The sequence below is a fragment of the Salvelinus sp. IW2-2015 genome, linkage group LG25, assembly GCF_002910315.2.
Source record: "Salvelinus sp. IW2-2015 linkage group LG25, ASM291031v2, whole genome shotgun sequence".
NCBI lineage: Eukaryota > Metazoa > Chordata > Actinopteri > Salmoniformes > Salmonidae > Salvelinus > Salvelinus sp. IW2-2015.
In genome coordinates, this window is record NC_036865.1 from 6,309,313 (window position 1) to 6,336,424 (window position 27,112).

General features: G+C 41.8%; 1 protein-coding gene across 4 annotated transcripts; it reads right to left on the reverse strand.

The window, feature by feature from the left end:
* blnk (B cell linker) lies at positions 1 to 27,112 on the reverse strand. 4 transcript variants are annotated; one of them, XM_023970553.2, is made up of 24 exons: positions 26,986 to 27,112; positions 26,742 to 26,804; positions 21,087 to 21,133; positions 17,796 to 17,861; positions 14,428 to 14,474; positions 14,203 to 14,243; positions 13,915 to 14,032; positions 13,570 to 13,682; positions 13,349 to 13,418; positions 9,972 to 10,055; positions 7,919 to 7,944; positions 7,790 to 7,815; positions 7,193 to 7,246; positions 7,005 to 7,035; positions 6,806 to 6,854; positions 6,214 to 6,277; positions 6,061 to 6,088; positions 5,932 to 5,962; positions 5,663 to 5,738; positions 5,405 to 5,436; positions 4,415 to 4,470; positions 4,138 to 4,221; positions 712 to 867; positions 1 to 604 (listed from the first exon to the last, which is right to left on the reverse strand). In XM_023970553.2, exons 1-24 carry the CDS (start codon positions 27,052 to 27,054, stop codon positions 488 to 490), a joined length of 1,548 nt encoding a protein of 515 aa, XP_023826321.1. In that variant the 5' UTR covers positions 27,055 to 27,112; the 3' UTR covers positions 1 to 487. The 4 variants fall into 4 exon arrangements, with proteins under 4 accessions (XP_023826321.1, XP_023826322.1, XP_023826324.1 ...); XM_023970554.2 differs by lacking the exon at positions 7,193 to 7,246; XM_023970556.2 differs by lacking the exons at positions 21,087 to 21,133; positions 26,742 to 26,804; positions 26,986 to 27,112 and adding an exon at positions 20,468 to 20,719.

The window sequence follows — 27,112 nt, forward strand, 5'->3', positions numbered from 1 at the left end:
TAATACATTCATTTCAATTGACAGATTTCCTTATATGAACTGTAACTCAGTAACATTTAAAAATTGTTGCATGTTGCCTTTATATTTTCGTCCAGTGTATATATACTACATTACATTCTATTCATAGCATTTCTATAATCTGTTATTCTTTAAGAATACATAATGGCACTGTCCAAGGGATCATGCTTGTTGGAAAAGACCCCATAGAATGCAAAATGTTCAACACAAGTTTGAATATTCACACACATCAACAATTTTACTGAGCTAACACAGTACATTAAGTACATGTCATGCTGGTCTTGCTTGGATAGCCATGGCTGGTGAATGTGACTAAACTAATCTAACTGTTGTTTACAAACCCTGAACAGATGCTCTGTTAGATCAGACTTGAGTGCAGCATCAAATTGCCTGTTGATTTGCACGCAGGTCTAACACTAGACACACTGATTTGGGATGGTCCATAGTACTAGTGAGGGTCTAGCGAGGCCTAAGGCTTCACAGCATAGCACAGTTTGGTGAAGTCCTTGGTGTTCCTCTGGCTGTCAATCAGTACCAGGGGGTTCCTCTGATGGTTCTCAATGATGTGGGAAACACTGGTGAAACGCTGAGGGAATACATTAAGAGGTGTTAGGCCTATAGGTTAGCAATCAGACCATCAATATTACATTCATATCAGAATATTGTTATAGAGCAAGATGAGACGCTGTCTACCTCCTCTCCTTTCTTCTCCCTTCCAAGAGTGTACTGCTGCGATGCTTGGATGTAGCGTACTGGGATGTTGTAGACTCTACTGTTGTAATACACCACTAAAGTGTATGGCTGATGTCTGTCTTGACCAGAGCTCTTCCTTATTAGAAATGCCCCATCCTGACATAGAGAAGACACACAATACAGTCAGCTGGAGCATCGGTCTCTTTTTAATCAAATCCCCATCATTTTAGTTTATGAAAAAATACAAGTATATTTTAAGACAGGGGTTCCCAAACGTTTTCATTCAGGCCCTCCTCCAGCATTGGGGAACATTCCGCGCCCACCCTGCGCGTGCATGCGTACCATGTCTATTTCTATGGGCACCAGCACTGTTCATGACACAAACTGTTCACACCTTTCTTGTTGGCGGAGAGAACATTTTGCTGGTATAAGGCTTATTTCCTGCGATTGTACACATTTTGTCATGGGGTGCAGAGAACATTTAGCAGTTTTAAAACTAATTTTGTTGCAATTCCATACATTTTGCCATTTTCAATGTTTATTTATCTACATCGATGGGGCCGCAGTGGGTGTACACTTTGGAAAAAAGGTGCTATCTAGATCTTAAAATGGTTCTTCAGCTGTCCCCACAGGAGAGCCCTTTGAAGAATCCTTGTTTGTTCTAGGTAGAACCCTTTTGGTTCCAAGTAGAACTGTTTTGTGTTCCATATAGAACCCTATCCACAAAGGGTTTTACCTGGAACCAAAAAGGGTTCTCCTATGGGGACAGCCGAAGAAACCTTTTGGAACCCTTTTTTTCCACTGACAATCTGAAATGGTCCACCCACACAGACAGTGTGGTGAAGAAGGAACAACAGTGCCTTTTCAACCTCAGGAGGCTGGAGAAAGACCCTCACAAACCTTTACAGATGCACCATTGAGAGCATCCTGTCGGGCTGTATCAACGCCTGGTACGGCAACTGCACCGTCCGCAACCGCAGGGCTCTCCAGAGGGTGTTGTGGTTTGCCCAATGCATCACCGGGGGCACACTGTCTGCCCTCCAGGACAATGTGTCACAGGAAGGGGTGTCACAGGGTGTCACAGGAAGGAAGGCCAAGAAGATCATCAAGGACCTCAGCCACCCGACCCACGGCCTGTTCATCCCACTACCATCCAGAAGGCGAGGTCAGTACAGGTGCATCAAAGCTGGGACGAGAGACTGAAAAACAGCTTTCATCTCAAAGCCGTCAGACTGTTAAATAGTTACCACTAGCCGGCCTCCGCCCAGTACCCTTCCCACCCGTGCTTCACAGTTGGGATGGTGTTCTTCGGCTTGCAAGCCTCCCCCTTTTTCCTCCAAACATAAAGATGGTCATTATGGCCAAACAGTTCTATTTTTGTTTCATCAGACCAGAGGACATTTCTCCAAAAAGTACGATCTTTGACAGTTGCAAACCGTAGTCTGGCTTTTTTTTATGGCGGATTAGGAGTAATTACTTCTTCCTTGCTGAGAGGCCTTTCAGGTTATGTCGATATAGGACTCGTTTTACTGTGGATATAGATACTTTTGTACCTGTTTCCTCCAGCATCTTCACAAGGTCCTTTGCTGTTGTTCTGGGATTGATTTGCACTTTTCGCACCAAAGTACGTTCATCTCTAGGAGACAGAACGCGTCTCCTTCCAGAGCGGTATGACCGCTGCGTGGTCCCATGGTGTTTATACTTGCGTACTATTGTTTGTACAGATGAACGTGGTACCTTCAGGCGTTTGGAAATTGCTCCCAAGGATGAACCAGACTTGTGGAGGTCTACAATTTATTTTCTGAGGTCTTGGCTGATTTCTTTGGATTTTCCCATGATGTCAAGTAAAGAGGCACTGAGTTTGAAGGTAGGCCTTGAAATACATCCAAAGGTACACCTCCAATTGACTCAAATTTTGTAAATTAGCCTATCAGAAGCTTCTAAAGCCATGACATGATTTTCTGGAATTTTCCAAGCTGTTTAAAGGCACAGTCAACTTAGTGTATATAAACTTCTGACCCACTGGAATTGTGATACAGTGAATTATATGTGAAATATTCTGTCTGTAAACAATTTTGGGGAAAATTACTTGTGTCATGCACAAAGTATATGTCCTAACCGACTTGCCAAAACTATAGTTTGTTAACAAGAAATTTGTGGAGTGGTTGAAAAACGAGTTTGAATGACTCCAACCTAAATGTATGTAAACTTCACGACTTCAACTGTAGGTAGTTGATTTTGTGTCATGTATTTAATGTTTTGAGAGTTTTAATGCATTAAATGCATTAATGTAAACTTTCCACTTCAACTGTATAATGTATATATACAGTGCATTCAGTGCATTCCGACACCTTGACTTTTTCCACTTTATGTTACGTTATGGTAGAGTGGCCAGACAGAATGCACTCTTCAGTAAAAGGCACATGACAGCCCGCTTGGAATTTGCCAAAACGCACTTAAAGGACTCTCAGACCATGAGAAACAAGATTTTCTGGTCTGATGAAACCAAGATTGAACTCTTTGGCCTGAATGCCAAGCGTCACGTCTGGAGGAAACCTAGCACCATCCCTACGGTGAGGAATGGTGGTGGCAGCATCATGCTGTGGGGAAACTGCCCAAATGCAGGTGTGCCAAACTTGTAGCGTCATACGCAAGAAGACTCAAGGCTGTAATCACTGCCAAAGGTGCTTCAACAATGTACTGAGTAAAGGATCTGAATACTTATGTAAATGTGATATTTCAGTGTTTTATTTTTCATAAATTTGCAAAAATTCTTAAAAACGTATTTTTGATTTGTCATTATGGGGTATTGTGTGTAAATTAATGAGGATGTTGAATTTTTTTTAATCCATTTTAGAATAAGGATGTAACATAAGTCAAGGGGTCTGAATACTTTCCGAATGCACATATATACTCTGGACTCTTACATTCCTCATCTTACTATTTCTATATTTCTTAATTCCGTTATTTTACTTTTTAGATTTGTGTGTATTGTTAGATATATTACTGCACTGTTGGAGCTGGGAACACAAGTGTTTTGCTACACCCGCAATAACATCTGCTAAATATGTGTACGCGACCAATAACGTTATATTTTATTTTGATATTTGAGTAACTCAAACACACAAAATCTAAAGGCTAAAAAACATAGCTAAAAACGTTAGGTGACATGGGCTCATTGATCTGGACATTTCTGACAAGTTATAAACATGCTTTGACTGACATGTCAAGAGTAAAACTACCCAGTTTCGAAAGTGCATCTTGTGCATTCTACTATTACAACTTTCAAGAGTAAGTTGAAAGCCGGACCGAGTTCCAAAAAGGGCACCCATGCCGACCCGTCCCACAGTTTGGGAACCACTGTCTTAAGACTATGTAATAATAAGAGTATGTTAATTTGTCCGTAATCATGTGAGTGTGACTCGCCTTATTTAAGCGAACCAAAGTATCCTCAGCTGTCTTACGGTCACAGGTGCTGGCATACCAGGGTTTCTTCAAGACATCTGCCCTCTAACAACAACAACAAAAATATAGCAACAAGAAAGTGGGTTTAAAGTCAAGTCCATGTGGCTATTAAAATAAAATACAGCCTTTACAGTCTCCACAAACTTAATTGTGTATTCATCCATGCATCGTGTACCAGTATTCTGAGCTATGTTATATAGTATATAAAATGGTGAAATTCAGGTCAGGTCTTTATCACCTCTTCAGCATCCGTTAACTTGTTTTCAGCTGTGGGTACAGTTCCTCTGTCAGGTTCTGAGAATTAGAGAACAGTGAAGGGAAAAATGCAATAGTGAAATAATAATTGAATGTTGTATCGACACAGCAGAACCATTTACATAATACATACATTGTTTGCTATGTTGTTTCCAGTGGAGGCTGCTGAGAGGAGGACGGCCTATAGTAACGGCTGGAATGGAGTCAATAGAACGGTATCAACCACATGGAAACCATATGTTTGATACCATTCCATTAACTGCATTCCAGCCTTCCTCCTCTCAGTAGCCTCCACTGGTTGTTTCACTTTCAGTGTCAAAGTTATGGTCATCTTTGGTGTTTGGTATTTTATTAGGATCCCCATTATCTGTTGCAAAAGCAGCAGCTACTCTTCCTGGGGTCCACACAAAACATGAAACATAATACAGAATGACATAATACAGAACATCAATAGACAAGAACAGCTCAAAGACAGAATTACATACATTTTTTGAAAAGGCACACGTAGCCTACATATCAATGCATACACACAAACTATCTAGGTCAAATAGCCGCGAGGTGTTTTTTGAAACCAGGTTTGCTGTTTATTTGAGCAATATGAGATGGAAGGAAGTTCTCTGCAATTAGGTCTCTATATAATACTGTACACTTTCTTGAATTTGTTCTGGATTTGGGGACTGTGAAAAGACATGGCATGTCTGGTGGGATAAGTGTGTGTGTCAGAGCTGTGTGTAAGTTGACTGTGTAAACAATTTGGGATTTTCAACACATTAATGTTTCTTATAAAAAGAAGAAGTGATGCAGTCAGTCTCTCCTCAACTCTTAGCCAAGAGAGACTGGCATGCATAGTATTTATATCAGCCCTCTGATTACAATTAAGAGAAAAACGTGCTGCTCTGTTCTGGTGCTGCAGAACCCTTAGCACCCCTACTTCCCGCGGATATGGACACAAGTCTCTCAGACCTGTACTTACTTTGAGAGGTAAACATCTGTGGCAGAGGAGTCCTGCAGTAGAGAAAACAAGAATATACTGTAATTTGCCAGGACACTGCGGTTTGAGTAAACATACAGTGCTGTGGTTACAAACAGCATTCCTTCATTCCAAGATAATTGATATTGGCCTTGTCCCTGGTCTGTTTGTGCTGTCTTGCAAACAGATCTGGGACCAGGCTGGAACAGAGATATGTGCGTGCAAAATAGTGACTTCTTATGAGGTCATGATGTTTCTTACTTGGTACGTTTGTATTCAGAGGGCTGGGGTGTGGTCGTGGGTTTTTGGGTACTGTGCCTCATGGCCAGTGCTGGGCCTGTCGAAAAGCAGACATAGCAAGAGTGTGTGTTACAGTAGCCCACTATTATGTAAGTGGAAGACTGCATAAAAGATTTACAACTTTACAACTTGTAATGGATTTTGGTAAATGCATTACATCTTTGAACATCCAATGAAAACAAATGAAGCTTTGATCCAATTGAGCACTCTAATATTTCAGTAGTAGTTACCTTCATTTTCCCTGGATGCAATATCTTGCCTCTGAAAAAATACAAACATGATCATTCTCCATAATTTCCCATAACATTTTGAATTCCACTTGTTTTTTTTCTCCAAAGAATATTTTACAGGTGTCCTACCGGCATTAAAGGTGGCTTCAATGGCTTCCTAAAATAGAGAGGTTTATGTGAGTTAAGTTATACCTGTAACCAAACCTTTCTGCCACTCCTAATTGAACGAGCGGCCAGCAATTAACAGAAAATAAGTTATATATGATTTTACACGACACGTACATCTCTCTGGGCAATGGTTTGGGATGCACAGGCAGGGCCATCTCAGCAGACTTTGTACTGCCACCTAGAAGAACAGAGATGACATACAAAATGTGCACACATACACAGCACTCATAGTATCCCACACCAGGGTGTTCTCTTATGCTCTTTTAAGATATTTTCCGCTCTTTGCACTGTTTTAACGTCTATTCATTGTTCTGCACTGTATGTTGTGTTGTGTCTCATGTATGTGTAACTATATGTATGCTGCTTTCAGGGCTCACTTGAAAAAAAGACATGTCAATCTCAATGTGAATTATCAGGTTAAATAAAAGATGAATAAATAAATAAATAAATAATCATGGAAATAGCAGAGTAGTGTTGGCAACGGGAATGAGATGGTTCCGTTTTGCGTTAAATACAAACGTTGGCAATCCACTAGATGGCATGATAAGCCAAGTGAAGTAACTACCAAAACAGTACTTCAAATATTTTCAGAGGATCTGGAACAGTGTTCTTTGTCAATAGTTGCTTGTAGTCTTTTGGAAATTGTTAGTGGCATATTATGGTTTTTCATTTGGGCTGATGGTAGTATAATGGATGAAATACATACTTTGATCTGGATCGCAGACTTCATATTCATCATCTATGGACTCCTGGACCTGGATGATAATAACAATACATATAAACGTATATGATTCCCGTGTTGATAAGATTCAAGGTTTTCTTTACTTTTCTATTATTATCTCATCAAATAAACGATTTGTGGTCAGGTACAAAGCCTAGATTCTCTTTGGTAAAGTAGCACTTACTGGGATGGGTGGACATGTCTTTAGGTGCATTCTACAGAGAGAAGATGAAATATAAATGATTCATGTAAGTGTGACAATGAAACTGAAGGAGACAACCTCGTGTTTAGCGAATAGTTTATCTTTAAATGGTTATCATGCAGAAAATAATTTCCCCGGTCTCTTGAATAAGTTGTAGTCGTTATTAGCACCTTGGGCTGGCTCTAGGGGGAAAACCCTGTGCAGGGACTTTGAGTGTGGAAGGTCTGTGAAAAAAACATGTTCGAAAAAACAGTTATTTTGGTATCTCATCCATCATTTTAAGCAATGAATATACATTGAGTTTACGAAACACTGCTCTTGCCATGACATAGGTGAATCCAGCTGAAAGCTATGATCCCTTATTGATGTCACTTGTTAAATCCACTTCAGTCAGTGTAGATGAAGGGGAGGAGATCCAGTTTGTCAAGAACTGCAATGCTGCTGGGTTTGTCACGCTCAACAATTCCCCTGTGTATCAAGAATGGTCCACCACTCAAAGGACATCCAGCCATCATGACACAACTGTGGGAAGCATTGGAGTCAACATGGGCCGGCATTCCTGTGGAACGCTTTCGACACCTTGTAGAGTCCATGCCCCGTCAAATTGAGGCTGTTATGTGGGCAAAATGGGGAGTGCAACTCAATATTAGGAAGGTGTTCCTAATGTTTGGTATACTCAGTGTATCTTTAGATATTTCCCTTAGAGGAAATGTTGATCGCATTTGACCCTGTCTGAAAAGTGCTATGATCCCTGAACCAGAACTGACCTGCTCACTGGGGGAGGAGAGTTTTCCTTAAGATAAAAGAGAAAATAGGACACATCAAGCATAATCCTACAGTCATTGCATAGTCATTAACTATACTATTAATTGTAATGTATTAGTTATCAAACCCACCTCAATGTCAGGAACTTCATACACATCTAAAAAAAAGAAAAAAGACTAAGCCTCAAAGTTAGGAATACAGGAGAGCCGGGTTCTAACCCAGTCGTTCACATTAAGCACAATACATTTATTAAACCCCCCAAAACAATGACATACAGTGACAAGAAAAAGTATGCGAACCCTTTGGAATTACACGGATTTCTGCACAAATTTGACATAAAATTTGATCTGATCTTCGTCTAAGTCACCACAATAGACAAACACAGTGTGCATAAACTAATAACACACAAATTATTGTATTTTTCTTGTCTATATTGAATAAATAATTTCAACTTTCACAGTGTAGGTTGGAAAAAGTATGTGAACCCCTTGGCTAATGACTTCTCCAAAAGCTAATTGGAGTCAGGAGTCAGCTAACCTTGAGTCCAATCAATGAGATGAGATTGGAGATGTTGGTTAGAGCTGCCCTGCCCTATAAACAACACTCACAAAATGTTAGTTTGCTATTCACAAGAAGCTTTGCCTGATGTGAACCATGCCTCGAAGAAAAGAGATCTCAAAAGATCTAAGATTAAGAATTGTTCATTGTCTATAAATGGAGAAAGTTCAGCACTGTTGCTACTCTCCCTAGGAGTGGCCGTTCTGCAAAGATGATTACAAGAACACAGTGCAGAATGCTCAATGAGGTTAAGAAGAATCCTAGAATGTCAGTGAAAGACTTTCAGAAATCTCTGGGAAAGCTAACATCTCTGTTGACAAGTCTACGATATGTAAAACACTAAAGAAGAATGGTGTTAAAAAAAAACGTTGCTGCACGTCTGAAGTTCGCAAAAGAGCACCTGGATGTTCCACAGCGCTACTGGCAAAATATTCTCTGGATAGATTAAACTAAAGTTGAGTTGTTTGGAAGGAAGCAACACACAACACTATGTGTGGAGAAACTATGTGTGGAGAAAAAAGGGCACAGCACACCAACATCAAAACCTCATCCCCACTGTATAGTATGGTGGAGGGAGCATCATGGTTAGGGGCTGCTTTGCTGTCTCAGGGATAGCTTGCTATTGTCGACGGAAAAATAAATACCCAAGTTTATCAAGACATCATTTTTTTGAACCCCTTTTTCTCCCCAATTTCATGGTATCCAATTGGTAGTTACAGTCTTGTCTCATCAATGCAACTCCCGTACGGACTCGGGATAGGCGAGGGTCGAGAGCCGTACACAACCCAACCAAGCCGCACTGCTTCTTGACACAATGCCCACTTAACCTGGAAGCCAGCCGCACCAATGTGTCGGAGGAAACACTGTACACCTGGTGATCGTGTCAGTGTGCACTGCACCCAACCCGCCACAGGAGTCGCTAGTGCACGATAGGACAAGTACATACCTGCCGGCCAACCCACCCCTAACCCGGATGTTGTTGTGTGCTGCCCCATGGGTCTCCCGGTCGCGGCCGACTGCGACAGAGCCTGGACACGAACCCAGAATCTCTAGTGGCACAGCTTGCACTGCGATGCAGTGCCTTAGACCACTGCACCACTCAGGAGGCGTTATCTAGACATTTTGCAAGGCTATCTGTCAGCCAATTGAAGCTCAACAGAAGTTGGGTGATGCAACAGGACAACAACAAAAAACACAGAAGTAGATCGACAACAGAATGGCTACAACAGAAGAAAATACGCCTTCTGGAGTGGCCCAGTCCTGACCTCAACCCGATTGAGATTCTGTGGCATGACCTCAAAAGAGCGGTTCACACCAGACATCCCAAGAATATTGCTGAACTGATACAGTTTTCTAAAGAGGAATGGTCCAAAATTCCTCCTGACCAGTGTGCAGGTCTGATCCACAACTACAGAAAATGTTTGGTTGAGGTTATTACTGCAATGTTTCCTCCAGGAAGGTCAACCAGTTATTAAATCCAAGGGTTCACATACTTTTCCCACCCTGCACTGTGAATGGTTACACAGTGTTTTCAATAAGTAACTTAGATGAAGATCAGAAATCCAGGTCACATACTTTTTCTTGCAACTGTATGTTCAGTGCTCCTGCTGAGATGCAGTTACATACCTGGGCTATTTGAGCGCTCTGGCACAGTCTTAGACATTGAAGGACTGCTCTTTACTGGTTTGCCTCTTCCGTGCATTGGACGGTCTGAAGGAAGTTTACATTTATATTGTATGTTGACATTGGGGTGTCTTGGTAAGGTTTGTCTGACAGTGAATGGCAACAGATGAACATGTGCAGTGGGTTTCATGACACCTGTATGCTGAAAACAATATAATTGACGCACATAGTGCACTTGGTCTTATTTCCAATGTTTTAAATTTTTTAAATTTTTATTTCACCTTTATTTAACCAGGTAGGCTAGTTGAGAACAAGTTCTCATTTACAACTGCGACCTGGCCAAGATAAAGCAAAGCAGTGTGTCACAAACAACAACACAGAGTTACACATGGAATAAACAAACATACAGTCAATAATACAATAGAAAAAGTATATACACAGTGTGTGCAAATGAGGTAGGATAAGGGAGGTAAGGCAATAAATAGGCCATAGTGGTGAAATAATTACAATTTGGCAATTAAACACTGGAGTGATAGATGTGCAGAAGATGAATGTGCAAGTAGAGATACTGGGGTGCAAAGGGGAAAAATAGATCAAATAAAAAACAGTATGGGGATGAGGTAGTTGGATGGGCTATTTACAGATGGGCTATGTACAGGTGCAGTGATCTGTGAGCTGCTCTGACAGCTGGTGCTTAAAGTTAATGAGGGAGATATGAGTGTCCAGCTTCAGTGATTTTTGCAGTTCATTCCAGTCATTGGCAGCAGAGAACTGGAAGGAAAGGCGGCCAAAGGAGGAATTGGCTTTGGGGGTGACCAGTGAAATATACCTGCTGGAGCGCGTGCTACGGGTGGGTGCTGCTATGGTGACCAGTGAGCTGAGATAAGGCGGGGCATTACCTAGCAAAGACTTATAGATGACCTGGAGCCAGTGGGTTTGGCGGCGAATATGAAGCTAGGGTCAGCCAACGAGAGCATACAGGTCGCAGTGGTGGGTAGTATATGGGGCTTTGGTGACAAAACCGATGGCACTGTGATACTGCATCCAATTTGCTGAGTAGTGTTGGAGGCTATTTTGTAAATGACATCGCCAAAGTTAAGGATCGGTAGGATAATCATTTATACGACGGTATGTTTGGCAGCATGAGTGAAGGATGCTTTGTTGCGAAATAGGAAGCCGATTCTAGATTTAATTTTGGATTGGAGATGCTTAATGTGAGTCTGGAAGGAGAGTTTATGGTCTAACCAGACACCTAGGTATTTGTAGTTGTCCACATATTCTAGGTCAGAACCGTCTAGAGGTGGATCAGAGAATCACTAGCAGCAAGAGCGACATCATTGATGTATACAGAGAAGAGAGTCGGCCCGAGAATTGAACCCTGTGGCACCCCCATAGAGACTTCCAGACCCTCCGATTTGACACACTGAAGTCTATCTGAGAAGTAGTTGGTGAATCAGGCGAGGCAGTCATTTGAGAAACCAAGGCTATTGAGTCTGCCGATAAGAATGTGGTGATTGACAGAGTCGAAAGCCTTGGCCAGGTCGAGGAATACAGCTGCACAGTATTGTCTCTTATCGATGGCGGTTATGATATCGTTTAGGACCTTGAGCGTGGCTGAGCTGCACCCATAACCAGCTCGGAAACCAGATTGCATAGCGGAGAAGGTACGGTGGGATTCGAAATGGTCGGTGATCTGTTTGTTAACATGGCTTTCGAAGGCCTTAGAAAGGCAGGGTAGGATAGATATAGGTCAGTAGCAGTTTGGGTCTAGAGTGTCTCCCCCTTTGAAGAGGGGGATGACCGCGGCAGCTTTCCAATCTTTGGGGATCTCAGACGATACGAAAGAGAGGTGGTCAAGCTAGTAATAGGGGTTGCAACAATTTCAGCGGATAATTTTAGAAAGAGAGGGTCCAAATTGTCTAGCCCGGCTGATTTGTAGGGGTCCAGATTTTGCAGCTCTTTCAGAACATCAGCTATATGGATTTGGGTGAAGGAGAAATGGGGGAGGCTTGGGCAAGTTGCTGTGGGGTTGCAGGGCTGTTGACCGGGGTAGGGGTAGCCAGGTGGAAAGCATGGCCAGCTGTAGAAAAATGCTTATTGAAATTCTCAATTATTGTAGATTTATCGGTGGTGACAGTGTTTCCTAGCCTCAGTGCAGTGGGCAGCTGGGAGGAGGTGCTCTTATTCTCCATGGAGTTTACAGTGTTCCAGAACTTTTTGGAGTTTGTGCTACAGGATGCAAATTTCTGTTTGAAAAACCTAGCCTTTGCTTTCCTAACTGCCTGTGTATATTGGTTCCTAACTTCCCTGAAAAGTTGCATACCGCGTGGGATTAGAAAGGCCTGCTCGTTGAAGTGTTTTAGGTGCGTTTAACAGTGATGAGGGGTGGTCGTTTGACCGCAGACCCATTACGGGCGCAGGCAATGAGGCAGTGATCGCTGAGATCCTGGTTGAAGACAGCAGAGGTGTATTTGGAGGGCAGGTTGGATAGGATGATATCTATGAGGGTGCCCGTGTTTACGTATTTGGGGTTGTACCTGGTAGGTGCATTGATAATTTGTGTGAGATTGAGGGCATCAAGCTTAGATTGTAGTATGGCCGGGGTGTTAAGCATATCCCAGTTTAGGTAACCTAACAGCACGAGCTCTGAAGATAGATGGGGGGCAATCAATTCACATATGGTGTCCAGGGGGCTGAAGGTGGTCTATAGCAAGTGGCAACGGTGAGAGACTTGTTTCTGGAAAGCTCAAATTGTTTGGGCACAGACCTGGATAGTAAAACAGAACTCTGCAGTAGATTGCAACTCCGCCCCCTTTGGCAGTTCTATCTTGTCGGAAAATGTTATAGTTAGGAATGGAAATTTCAGGCTTTTTGATGGTCTTCCTAAGCCAGGATTCAGACACGGCTAGGACATCCGTGTTGACAGAGTGTGCTAAAGCAGTGAATAAAACAAACTTAGGGAGGAGGCTTCTGATGTAAACATGCATGAAACCAGAGCTTTTACGGTTACAGAAGTCAACAAATAAGAGCGCCTGGGTAATGGGAGTGGAGCTAGGCACTGCAGGGCCTGGATTAACCTCTACATCACCAGAGGAACAGAGGAGGAGTAGGATAAGGTTACGGCTAAAGGCTATTAGAACTGGTCGTCTAGTACGTTCAGAATAGAGAGTAAAAGGAGCAGGTTTCTGGGCACGGTAGAATAGATTCAAAGCATAATGTACAGACAAAGGTATGGTAGGATGTGAATACAGTGAAGGTAAACCTATGCACCGAGTGACGATGAGAGAGATATTGTCTCTAGAAACATAATTTAAACCAGATGAGGTCACCGCATGTGTGGGAGGTGGAACTAAAGGGATTTGTTTATTGGAATAACTTACTAGCAGGAGATTCCTCTGTGGGGTCTACATAGTTGTCTTCATCATCACTTTTTGGGATGACGTAGTCTTCCTAAAGAGAGCAGATCATACAATGTGTCAAGAAAAATATGAAGCAAAGAATCTGTCAATATGCTGTCATAAATGTATGACAGATAACTTTTTGTCATGACAACAGAAACCAACAAGAATAATTATTATTTTGCCTAACAACTACACAGTACTTCATTGTCGTCCTGCTGGTTGGGTTTGGGGGGAAGTGATGGTGATGCTCTGGTGGGTTTTGGTAGGCAGATGGGCTTCCTGGGTGGGTGGTTTGGCCTGTCACGGCAGCTGTCTGAAAAAAAAAAGAATCAAAATCACAAACAGGACGTCAGTATTTGCATAACACAACAACACACTGTCTTTGTGGCACTCTGTGTCTGTCACAGTCCACTGACTAGTCGCTTTCATCAACACAACGATCTATGAGTGGTGTCTCAACAAGCCAAGTGTGAGTGAGGATGTGTGTGCTTGCACGCCCGCATGGATGCGCACGCATGTGTGTGGCAGAGTGGAAGAGTCCTCACCTACATATTCCCCCCTGGAGAAGCAGGCAGATGAGGTGGGGGTGAAGACGCTCTGACTGGGAGGAGGCTCATAGCTATCATCCTGCTCCCCTTGAGGTTCCTCATAAGTGTCACTATCCTGCAACATCATGATATTGTTAAGACGCTCAGCCCAACAGCTTGGTGTGATGGAAAGCTTCTGACAGAAGTCAAACGACTGTGGAAAACAATGTCGGTTGCAAGATTCTTTGAGAAACATTATAATATTGTAGTGTTTAGGAATCAGCAAAGCATGTGGATTGAACTCACAAACTCATTTTCAGACCACTGTTCAACATCCAAGTCATCACCTGCATAGAGAAGTATCAAATAAGGGATGATGCAAAGTCATTGTAAATTACAATATTGGGAAGACATGCATGATGGCTTCCGAATCATATACTGAATATATTGCCCGGGAATACGGCTGGCCAATCTCACTATTATATACAGTTCTTCAAGGGCCACATTGTGAGACTAGAAGAAAGGTCTTACCTTGATAGTCTCTTACTGGTACTTTTGGAGCTGATTTGTTTTTAAATCTGCAGTACAGAAAGACCAGTTAGGAGTCAAAAGTGTTAGAAACAAGAATGGACTTGACCAAGAGTGTAACTTCTTTTAGACCTTACACTTTGGGCCCGAAGAGGGATTGTACACGTCAAAGGTACCCCACTCAGTTATGTGTAGTATCGCACAACCTGCTCATTCTGAAACCTATGTACTTTTTTTTCATCATCTATCACACTAAATGTGTTGTCCCAGTGGATGGTCCCCTTTCAAGAAAGGAAAGTGAGAGAAGAGCCATCTGTCCTTCTGCTTGTCTATTTTCAGCTTGAAGGACTACTTATGTTTTTCTAATAGTTGAAGAAAGAGGAATAACCAACTTTCCCCACAAAAAAAACATTGAAGAAAATATAACTGCGAGCAGAAATGAACAAGGTTCACAGGATGACAGAAACTGACACAAGATCAGTTCGAACTCAATCGTGTCAGAACCATCTACCCTTATGTGCAATCACGAGTCATAAGTACAACATCTGGATTGACTCTGGTTCACGAGAAGAAGATGATTTCGTGCATTGGTGTTAAATACGAGTTGTTAATAGTTGTTCCCTTGTTTTTTGAGATATCAATACCAAATTCAAAGTCAGATCAAATTGTATTCGTCACATGCACCGAATGTAACAGGTGTAGACCTTACAGTGAAATGCTTACTCACAAGCCCTTTACCACCAATGCAGTTTTAAGAAAAATAAGTGAAAAGAGTAAGTAAAATTAAATTAAAATAAATTAAAGACTGCAGTAAAATAAACAGTAACGAGGCTATATACAGGGGGTACTGGTACAGAGTCAATGTGCGGGGACACAGGTTAGTCGAGGTAATAGAGGTAATATGCAATATGTATGTAGAGTTAAAGTGACTATGCATAGATAATAAACAGAGAGTAGCACCAGCATATAATGCAAATGCAAATAGTCTGGGTAGCCATTTGATTAGCTAGATTTGCTAGATTTGACGCTCCGGTACAGCTTGCTGTGTGGTAGCAGAGAGAACAGTCTATGACTAGGGTGGCTGGAGTCTTTGACAATTTTTAGGGCCTTCCTCTGACATCGCCTGGTATAGAGGTCCTGGATGGCAGGAAGCTTAGCCCCAGTGATGTATTGGGCCGTACGCACTACCCTATGTAGTGCCTTGCAGTCGGAGGCCGAGACGTTTCCGTACCAGGCAGTAATGCAACTAGTCAGGTTGCTCTCGATGTTGCAGCTGTAGAACCTTTTGAGGATCTGAGGACCCATGCCAAATCTTTTCAGTCTCCCGAGGGTGAATAGGCTTTGTCGTGCCCTCTTCACGACTGTCTTGGTGTGTTTGGACCATGATAGTTTGTTGGTGAAATGGACACCAAGGAATGTGAAGCTCTCAACCTGCTCCACTACAGCCCTGTCGATGAGAATGGGGGCATGCTTGGTCCTTCTTTTCCTGTAGTCCACAATCATCTCCTTTGTCTTTATCACGTTGAGGGAGAGGTTGTTATCCTGGCCCCACTCGGCCAGGTCTCTGACCTCCTCCCTATTGGCTGTCTCATCATTGTCGGTCGGTCGTTGTCGGTTGTGTCGTTGGCAAACTTAATGATGGTGTTGGAGTTGTGCCTGGCCATGCAATCATGAGTGAACAGGGAGTACAGGAGGGGACTGAGCACGCACCCCTGAGGGGCCCCCGTGTTGAGGATCAGTGTGCCGGATATGTTGTTACCTACCCTTACCACCTGGGGTCTGGCCCGTCAGGAAGTCCAGGATTCAGTTGCAGAGGGAGGTGTTTAGTCCCAGGGTCCTTAGCTTAGTAATGAGCTTTCAAGGGCACAATGGTGTTGAATGCTGAGCTGTAGTCAATGAATAACATTCTCACATAGGTGTTCCTTTTGTCCAGGTGGGAAAGGGCAGTGGAATTCAATAGAGATTGCATCATCTGTGGATCTGTTGGGCGCTATGCCAATTGGAGCGAGTCTAGGGTTTCTGGGATAATGGTGTTGATGTGAGTCATGACCAGCCTTTCAAAGCACTTCATGGCTACAGACATGAGTGCTACGGGTCGGTAGTCATTTAGGAAAGTTACCTTAGTATCCTTGGGCACAGGGACTATGGTGGTCTGCTTGAAACATGTTGGTATTACAGACAGGTTGAAAATGTCAGTAAAAACACTTGCTAGTTGGTCAGCGCATGCTCGGAGTACACGTCCTGGTAATCCGTCTGGCCCAGCGGCTTTGTGAATGTTGACCTGTTTAAAGGTCTTACTGTTTAAAGGTCTTACATCGGCTACAGAGAGCGTCATCACACAGTCGTCCAGAACAGCTGATGCTCTCATGCATGCTTCAGTGTTGCTTGCCTCGAAGCGAGCATAGAAGTAATTTAGCTCGTCTAGTTGACTCGTGTCACTGGGCAGCTCATGGCTGTGCTTCCCTTTGTAGTCTGTAATAGTTTGCAATTCCTGCCACATCTGACGAGCGTCGGAGCCGGTGTAGTACGATTCAATCTTAGTCCTGTATTGACGAATTGCCTTTTTGATTGTTCGTAAGAGGACATAGCAGGATTTCTTATGAGCTCCGCTCCTTGAAAGCAGCAGCTCTACCCTTTAGCTCAGTGCGGATGTTGCCTGTAATCCATGGCTTCTGGTTGGGGTATGTACAGTGACTGTGGGGACGACGTCATCAATGCACTTATTGACGAAGCCAGTGACTGATGTGGTGTACTCCTCAATGTCATCGGAAGAATCGCAGAACATATTCCAGTCTGTGCTAGCAAAACTGTCCTGTAGCTTAGCATCTGCGTCATCTGACCACTTCTTTATTGACCGAGTCACTGGTGCTTCCTGCTTAAGTTTTAGCTTGTAAGCAGGAATAAGGAGGATAGAATTATGGTCAGATTTGCCAAATGGAGGGCGAGGCAGAGCTTTGTACACGTCTCTGTGTGTGGAGTAAAAGTGGTCTAATGTTTTTTTTCCTCTGGTTGCACATTTCACATGCTAATAGAAATTAGGTAAAACAGTTTCCCTGCATTAAAGTCCCGGCCACTAGGAGCGCCGCCTCTGGATGAGCGTTTTCCTGTTTGCTTATGGCCATATACAGCTCATTGAGTGCGGTCTTAGTGCCGGCATCGGTTTGTGGTGGTAAATAGACAGCTACGAAGAATATATTGGTAAACTGGTAAATAGTGTGGTCTACAGCTTATCATGAGATACTCTACCTCAGGTGAGCAAAACCTCGAGACTTCCTTACTATTAGATTTTGTGCACCAGCTGTTATTTACAAAATATACACACACCGCCACCCCTTGTCTTAAATGTCAAACATTTATTTGAATAGACTGACCTTCTTAGCCTGTTCAGGATACTGCCATCATTCTTCTTGATATCCTGGACCATCTTCTGAAGCTGGCTGGAAGACACGTTTAAAGTGTCTCATTAAAGTTATCCTAATATATTCAACAAATCCATGTAATGTTCATGAACGTAATACAGGACATAACTATTAATACAATTTGGAAGTAATAACAGGTGCTAGACAAATGCTAATGTGTGTTAATACTAGAATATGGCGTAGCCTAAATATATGGCCCTGGCCGAGTTTATTGCAGGCTGCGGAACACTGAAAATATGTAAACTTCAGCATGGAATAAAACTTTTCAGAGTCAACTTTCTATGTTGGCTAGCACTTGGAGGTGAAGGTTAACTGTAGTTCTGAGTCAAGTACACACCCATACACACTGGAACTTACTTACTCACTGGAGCCTACATGCAATTACAGATTGGGAGCATGAGGGAGACAGGTGTGAGACGTGTAATTACAGTAACATCCACATTAGTCAGCCTTCTCTTACCACATTCCCTCTCCCTTTCAAATGTTGCATCACTAGCACTTTTAAAAAATGTATGTAACAGCCACCCAGCTCCTTCATAAAGAAAATACTATACAATAAACCCATTTTTACTGTTTAACTTCATCTATATGCAACATTTGATTAAAAAAAAAAATTGTCGCCTACAATAAGCTATTGTTGGGTAAATCTATTCTTGTGGGCATGGCAGAAAACAATTGAACATATGTACAGTATTATAAATGGTTGGCACTTTGTGCATATAATTATACTATATATTTACTGTAGGCATTTCTTTACTTGCCAGTTGCCACTACGTCATCATAACCATTGAAACATAGTCAGAATTTAGGTTGTTCTGATCACAAAGGTTAACCATTAAACATCTTTCCCAGTTTTACAAATACATTGCCCAACATAGAAATATGGGTATCTCTTACCGAAGTTTCACAGTTGCAGGAGCTGTGAACTTGTTAAATGTATCCATATATTAAATGAGGCAATTGACCAGAGAGGCCACCTTCTGCGTCTAGCTACTATCCAGCTCAATGTTTGCGTTGTGAATGAATTCACTGGCATTGGCTGCCTGCCTAAAATTACTCTACTGAACAAGTCATGCAGCAATCAGTGATCATAGCGGAGGTGAAAAAACAACACCTCTGCAAGAACAATCACTTCTCCTTTCCATTCCACAAGTTTGAACACACTATTTTGCAGTATTTTGTTGTGGGTGAAACTCTCCTTGAAATGTCTTTCTCCTTTATGATTAATTTGAACAGAACGCTATTTCCCGTAATGCTTCCAAATGAGTTTCGCATAACCCAGGACCGGCCCTAACCTTTTGGGGGTCCTAAGTGAGATTTGGATTGCCCCCCTAAAATGTTATCAAACCACCGCGGGCCGAAATGGTCTGATTTAGAGGCTGGTGTGGGAGGGAGTTTGTAACTTGTAAGGGATGGCTTTCAACTTACTCTTGAAAATTGTAATAGTAGAATGCACGAGGTGCGATTTCGAAATTGGGTAGGTGGTGCATCATCAGTTTTCCTCTTTTCATGTCAGTCATTGAATTCCTTAGAGAGCTATTTATAACTTGTCGGAAAGGTCCAGGTCAACTAGCCCATGTCAGCTAACATTTTTATTAGCTCGGTTTTTTAGCCCATACATTTTGTTGGCATGTCTGAGTCACTCAAATATTACATGAAGAAACATTAGACATGACAAATAAAAGTGAAATAAATAAATAAAATAAAAAATGGCAAAATGTATAGAATTGCAGGAGCTCCCCAATGCTGGAAGGGGGTCTTGCGTGAAAAAGTACCACAAGGGCCCACAGAGTTATCAATAGGAGGGAGTGAATATGATGACAATTCTGTTTTCTGTATCATTGGGACTGACACAATAACATTCCCACCACATAACTTGGCACTTTATAAAGGGAAATATCGCCCCCTGCTGTGAACAGCCTCCGATCAGCCGGCACAGTAAACAGAGAGGGTAGCCTTCACTGACATGAGTCTTTTGAATTATCTAAGGAACTGTGGTGAACCAACTGCAATTGCTCAATAGATGGAAACACCCAATGGTTGCTAAAACACGGAGTAAACATTCTCCAAAGCCACTGTTCAAAAGTTGAACAGATTGCCTGATGCTTTCACTGTGCAATGTACAGGCTCAGTCTGTTGGGTATTAGGGAATATTTTCAATAAGGGTTCTAGCCTGGGATCAAGCATTGTTATTAGGCTTAATTTGCAGTGGAACATATGTGCGATTCAACTTGCAAATTACATGGGTTGAATTGAATTGAATTGAATTTATTTTGGCCAACAGACACACAACAAAATGCACAATATGGACCAAGAGGATATCACTTGAAAGCCTACAGTGCACTGTAGGCTACTGTATCAATGATCAAAGTCAAATACGTCATGTTCCTATTTTCAGGGGTTTGAATTGTTAGACTGTTCTGTTTCTATTTGTGGGGTAATGTGTTCTGTCAACTTGCAAGGCAACACAAATGTGATAACATGAACATTGAACCTGTCTGTGAACTCTTTGAACTTCTACCCACTAGCCTCAAGCCTACCCATATGAGCAGAAATTAGACATAGGCAATAGTACACTATTGCTACTCCTAAGCAAGTACCGGTTCTGTTTATGGTTCACATACCTTGTCAGTTGACTCATGTCGCTTATTCAGTAGAGTAGCTATATCTGGAGCTGTGGTTAGTTTGCCAGGAAGTGTATTGACAATAGTAACTACAGTATTTTAACACTAGCAGACCTGATCAGAAGGGGAGCCCATTTTACATTTCCCTCTAAAGCTCTGGCTCCCTAATAATCCATATGTTTCTTCTTCAGATATCAAACAAACCAAACAACAGAAACACTGAAACAAGGCAAGGAAATCATGAGCACGTGTGAGGCTCAATTCTGGAATTGCTTATGCAACTTCCTATTTGCAAAAGTTTATGATTAACTACATGAAAACGGGAACTCATAAGGAAAGAGTTCACAATAAATCTATCAGCCTACTAAAATAGACTGAACATTTTACCCTCAGAGGGCGCACCTACACACCTACACATGCATTCGCACATGCACACACACACGCACACGCACGCACACACACACCCACACACACACCTGCTTTGCAGTGCTCTCTTGGTACTAACCTCAAAGGCCTCAGCTATCTGCTGTGTTCACATGAGGGAAGAACACAAGAGAGGAGGACAGAGAGAGTGTGAGGGAAGAGAGAACAGAGAGAAATAGAAGAGAGGGTTACTCACGGCTGGTGGATGAGGCTGAACCTGCTCAAATCACTGTCAGACAGATTCTGTTAAAGTAAAAGAAGCCGAAAAATACAAGATAATTATACGTTTTTTTTACAAATCTGTGTGTACTGTAACTGAATGGTTCTTATGTTGGGTTTTGCAAAATAACATTACAATCTGTAATTCAGTTTTACACAACATGGTGCGCCGGTTATGAAATGTATCACTTCGTAGCTTACACCAGATGGCAGCATGACGCTAAAACAGCCAAAAGCCTTTGAAGCATGCCTGCTTTTAATAAGAAATTTATTGTTACTTTATGGCCCTACTTGTGTACCCTTGATCCGGTGCAGATTACACTCAATCTTATTTTGTCTCTAATTTGATTACTAAATATATCATTCCAGTGCCCTGTGACATTACCTTTGAAAAAAGTACAATGATGTCTCTGAATGTCTACTCACATCCCTCAATAAATTGTATTTTCATGGTTCTCTTTGAAGGGAAGCAGTTGCCCTGAATTCCAGAGTAAAATTACACAAAAAATAAAATGTGCTCTAAATCATGCTAAATTATGTATTTCTCTCTTCATTCATAATTGATTGCTTCAGGGTCCTCCTTTGGTCTCACTTGCTCTCCTTTCTTGTTATCCCTTGCTTGTATTAGGTTGAATTGATTTTCAGCATAATGAACTTTAGTACGCAGGTTCCTGATTGAATCATCTGCAAATCAGTCAGATTCCTTAATATGAGAGGCATCACCTTCCTCACAGAGAAACAGACCCCCACACACCTCAAGGTGCACACTTGATCATTTGACTCACTTATAGGAGGAAAAGCGTCTCCACCTAAATTCAGGCTTAACTTTTTGACATTGAATAAAATATCAAATATTTCGCCTGAGTGCCTTCGCATATGCTGCTCCCAGATTGAATTATTTATGGCAAGTTTCTCCCGGTGTTTGAATGAAACACAATAGGCCCTATGCCCTGAAACCACTCCTGCATATTGAAGACCAGCAGTCCCCACTACAGAAGACACTAGAGCTTCTTCACTCCGCAGGACCTCAAAGCTCATATTCTAACTAGGTTTTGAAGACTTTGTTTGAAATCTAAATCAGCTCGGGGAAAGAGAGAGAGGTGGAAACACAGTCTGACCCAGCCTGCCCTCCACCTAAAATCAACATAGCAACTCAACTTTTTTCATTTAGCACTCTGCCAAGAAAATACGGGAGGATCTCAGACCTCAATGATACTGTTGTTAACTCCCTCTGTTACAAGACACTTGCCTTCTCTCCAACCACATCTCCCATGCCTCACATACTAAAATACCCCTCTGCTGAGGGAAGTAAGGCACTCCACATCATCACCATATAAAGTACATGGAGGAATTTTGAACTGCTACAGCTTCAAACACCATCCAGGACTTGCTACTACCCACACATGATGTGGAAAGACTGACCCTTTGCTGTCCTGCCCTCTGTTGTGCCTATGGAGATATGATGATACTGTATGTCATATGGGAAACATGAGAGAAAAGACTTGCTCCCTTTCTGAGAGCTGCATGCACAGCCAACCATAATATGTCAATATGTCATATTATGTTTAATGCTATAAATACCACATGAATATGCAAATCCATCTAAAGGCACCCGCAGCACCTACACAGGCTGACATACAGAGGTCATGCAGCACGGCAAGCGCAGGTCCTCTCTGCCCTTCTATGCAAAACCAAAAAGTGCTGTATTTGTAACGATATTGGAACCCTTATTGGTGCTTTATAGAACCTTTTTTAATGGTTCTTTAAAGAACCTTAGGAAAATGTTATCCAGAGCACCATAAAGACTCAATTTAGAACCCCATGAGCATGGTTCATTATATAATCTAAAACAATGGTTTCTATATAGCACCAAAAAGGGATAGGCTGTCAATATGAGCCAAAGAACCCTTATTTGGAACTATATAGAACAATTTTTACTTAAAAGTTGCTACACACTTTTAAGTGTGTACGCTAGCTACATGGACGCGGGTCTTTCTATAAATAATGGGGCCAATGTGTGACATTTGGATACACATTTCAAAATGGTTTGAAACAAAAATGATTTTTATGCAGTTCCACATGTGTACTTTTGAGGAATAAAAGTGAATATATGAAAATTGGCCCCTAACTCCACCTATACAGCAACATAGGCCTAGGACTATACATCCTTTAAGCAGGGTTCATACAGACATTGGCAAGTCAAATTCAAGGACTTTCAGGGAACCTTTCATGCACTTAATTGTAATTTTCAAGGACCTCAATGTTGTACAATTGTTTATATAGAATTTATAGAATTGAAACATACAGGGCCTAATATAGAACCCCCCTCCCCCAAAACATCATGCAAAAAGTATACAAGAAAAAGTAGGTCATTACCACTTTAAAAATAATTCAATTATTATGACATTCTAAAATATGTGAGAATAATGTGGACATTGCCTGACTAAATAGATTGGATACATGCAGACAACAGATAATAAACCCATGAATAGCAGTAGCATTAATCTCACCATTGTTTTACAATGAGAAAGTTAAGCAAGTATGACTTTTTTTTATTTTATTTAGAATTTAAAAAAATCCACAAAATTTGTGCACTGGGCCTTTGCTAGGCATGTATTAGTAGATTGAAAAAGTTTTCAGCATTGCTTTTTCAATCTGATTTATTCTTTTGGATTTCTGTGCCTATGAAAAAAACGTTTTCACCACTTTTCACTGGGGCAGCAGGTAGCCTAGGGGTTAGAGCATTGGACTAGTAACGGAACGGGTTGCAAGATCGAATCCCCGAGCTGACAAGGTGAAAATCTGTCGTTCTACCTGTGAACAAGGCAGTTAACCCACTGTTCCTAGGCCGTCATTGAAAATAAGACTTTGTTCTTAACTGACTAGTTAAATAAAAAACACAAGGAGACAAAATGTTAGATAGTTACACTGCATTTCTGAGCTCTCTATACATAACAAACTGTCCAACAGAGCCAGGATTCTTACAGGGGTCATGTTAATCTTAACTGATTAACGCTTAATAATATGATAATACAAATTACACTGTCATATATTTTACGACAGACAAGTCATGTTTTATGTCATACGATTTCGGACAAATCCGTCAAGACACCAACCATGATAAACATAAGTTTAAATCAACGTTTTAAATCAACTTGTGAATTTGATTGAATATAGCTAGGATCCCCCTTCATATCTTAATGTAACGACGCACACGTTTTTTTGTTCAGATTATTATCAATGACTTATCAACAGCTGTAACATGTTGTACAGTGTAGGAAATCCTCACTGGTAACCTAGTTTATAGAAAGACCCATATGCTGTTCATCGACTACAGCTCGGCGTTCAACACTATAGTCCACTCCAAGCTCGACACTAAGCTCAAGGCCCTGGGTATGAACCTCTGCAACTGGATCCTGGACTTCCTGACAGGCAGACCCCAGGTGGTGAGGGTAGACAACAACACTGCCATGCTGACCCTAAAAGTGTTCCCCCAGGGGTGCGTGCTCAGCCCCCCCCGTACTCCATGTACACCCATGACTGTGGTGGGCCTGATCGCCTACGGCAATGAGGTAAGAACCCTGGTAGAATGGTACCAGGAAAACAGCCACTCCCTCAACGTCAGCAAAACCAAGTAGCTGATCGTGGACTACATCAAACAGTGGGGGAAATACCGTACAGCTGTCGACCTGAAGTCAGCGTGCATGTGCCCGACTGCCACAAGGAGTCGCTAGAGCGCGATGGGACAAGGACATCCCAGCCGGCCAAACCCACCCCTTAACCCAGACGACGCTGGGCCAATTGTGCACCACCTCATGGTTCTCCTGGTCGCGGCCGTGACTTGCACTGTTTACAATAACAGGGTGAAGCGTTGTCATAATAGCAGTAGAGAATCATCTTGAACACGATCTACTTCCAAAGCTAGTTTAGCGTTTTTAGTCTGTAAACTGAATGGGAGAACGGATACTACGGCAGTGACTGGGAAGAATTTGTCTGTCACATTTTGAGTTTAATCCTCAAAGCTCCAGAGCTTGAATATGGCAAGTTGGCATTACAGAGAGTGCTGCAAACTATGAAGCTTGAAAAAAAATGGGGCTACATGAGTCTTAGCTGGACCCAGGTGTTCTGACTAGATCAATAAATGCCAGATCAATCAATACATGTAGGCCTATGTGCATGCTTCAGATCTGGCCTGGTAACCCCCACATCAAAAGCGAATCCTTTGAAACATTAATGACTTTGATTGATTCACCTTGAAATCCCCATTGACCTTATTTGGGGGAGTTAAAACTAGCTTGGAGGCATAGACGGACAACTTGAAAGTAAATGTTCAGTTTATCAAAATCCCTCGTACGTAGTATTGCTATGGTATCCTACCTCCAAATGAAAGCTGTGCAGGGTCACTGAATAGTGCATAGAAAACTAGATACAGTAGCAAAGCTCACATAATAAAATCCTTAGATGACAAGAGCTCCTTAGTCATTGCCATGACGAATGACTTGTCAGCATGTTACCTAGATCAGGCCCACCACCTAGACAAGCAGCTCACCCAGAATGCAGAACAAGTGAATAAACCATTTACACTTTCGAACAGGTAAATCCTTTATAGGCTACACCTTAACGGTATTGCACACTTTACATTACAATAGCCAATACTTAACTTGTTGATGAAAACAAAGGCATCATTTGTATAAACATTAGCGTTTCTCATATAAAATGAAAACAGGAGAAACCAAATAAAGAGGCCGACCTAGAAGCTTGTTCAACAGCGGTGGTGAGTAGGCCTAGTTGGTGATACCAAACAAAAGACCAAATGGTAAATATTTATTTATAGCTAAATGATAATGGTAACCAGACTCTGGCATTGGTGTTCACTCAATGTAGGGACTAGCGATAGGATATAGCAAGAAATGTTTGTACAAAACAATCGTCTGTTAATGTGGGGAGAAATGGAGGGAAATGTCCCACAATGTTACTACTTCCTGTAGCGCTGCGGTATTCTCAAAGCGGAAGTTGATTTTGATGCCTCACTATTTATGTCATTCTGGGAAGTAAAGGTGGAGATTTTTTTTAAACTAATAATTGGTCACTTCCTGTAAACTTTCACCAGACTCTGTCAACTTGACTGTTGCTTTACCCTGTCTCATACGCTCAGCATACTGCTGGAAAATCCATTATGTCCATTATGCATTTCGAAAGGATTGGAAGTTTTGGTCTTGCAAATCTCATGTTTACCAACAATGTTGCAAACCTGTCAGATTTTGTCTCCCCTAAATTAACAATACCAGTTAATTAACAAGGATTTAGTGAGAATGGATAAATAATGTCCACTAATTTCAGCAATCTATGGCTGAAAGTAGCATTAGGACATTTTAATTATTGCACTCCTTTCAAGGCCATAATTGCTGTCGGAATTTGAAGGGAATTTAGAGTCCAAGTCTATTGTCTACTCTTACATCATTAGAACACCAAACTAAATCTGGCCAAAAGCCAAATGTTATTATGTACCTGTTGATATCGAATTATGTGGGTTTTGTTGTGGTTTGGTGATAAAATGTTGTGGTAGTATTGGTAGTAGTATTCCGGTAGTATTGAGATGTCAAGGGAGAGAGAGTATAACAAAATAACTTACCATAAACCTCTGTCCACTAATCCTCATTCTTTCAACAGTTGCAGCACATTCTTGCATTTGATTCTGAAAGCGGTATGACATACATCCTATTAACACATCATTTGCTGTGGTTTGGTGAATTCATTCAGTGGCATACAATAATGTAGTTGTTCTTTGCTCATTGGTGAAACTAGCAGTACCTTCCCAAAATAAACACACACAGTTCCTTGGAGATACCACAGAGAGGATTTCTCCTCCCACTCACCTGGCGCAGTAAGTTTGCCACCTGAGCTGAACTCCAGTCCTCACACTGCTCCCTGGACGGCAGGTTCATCACTGTCACCACCAAAGGGAAGTACAGGCTCTAATAGAAAGTGATGGACTGACGTCTC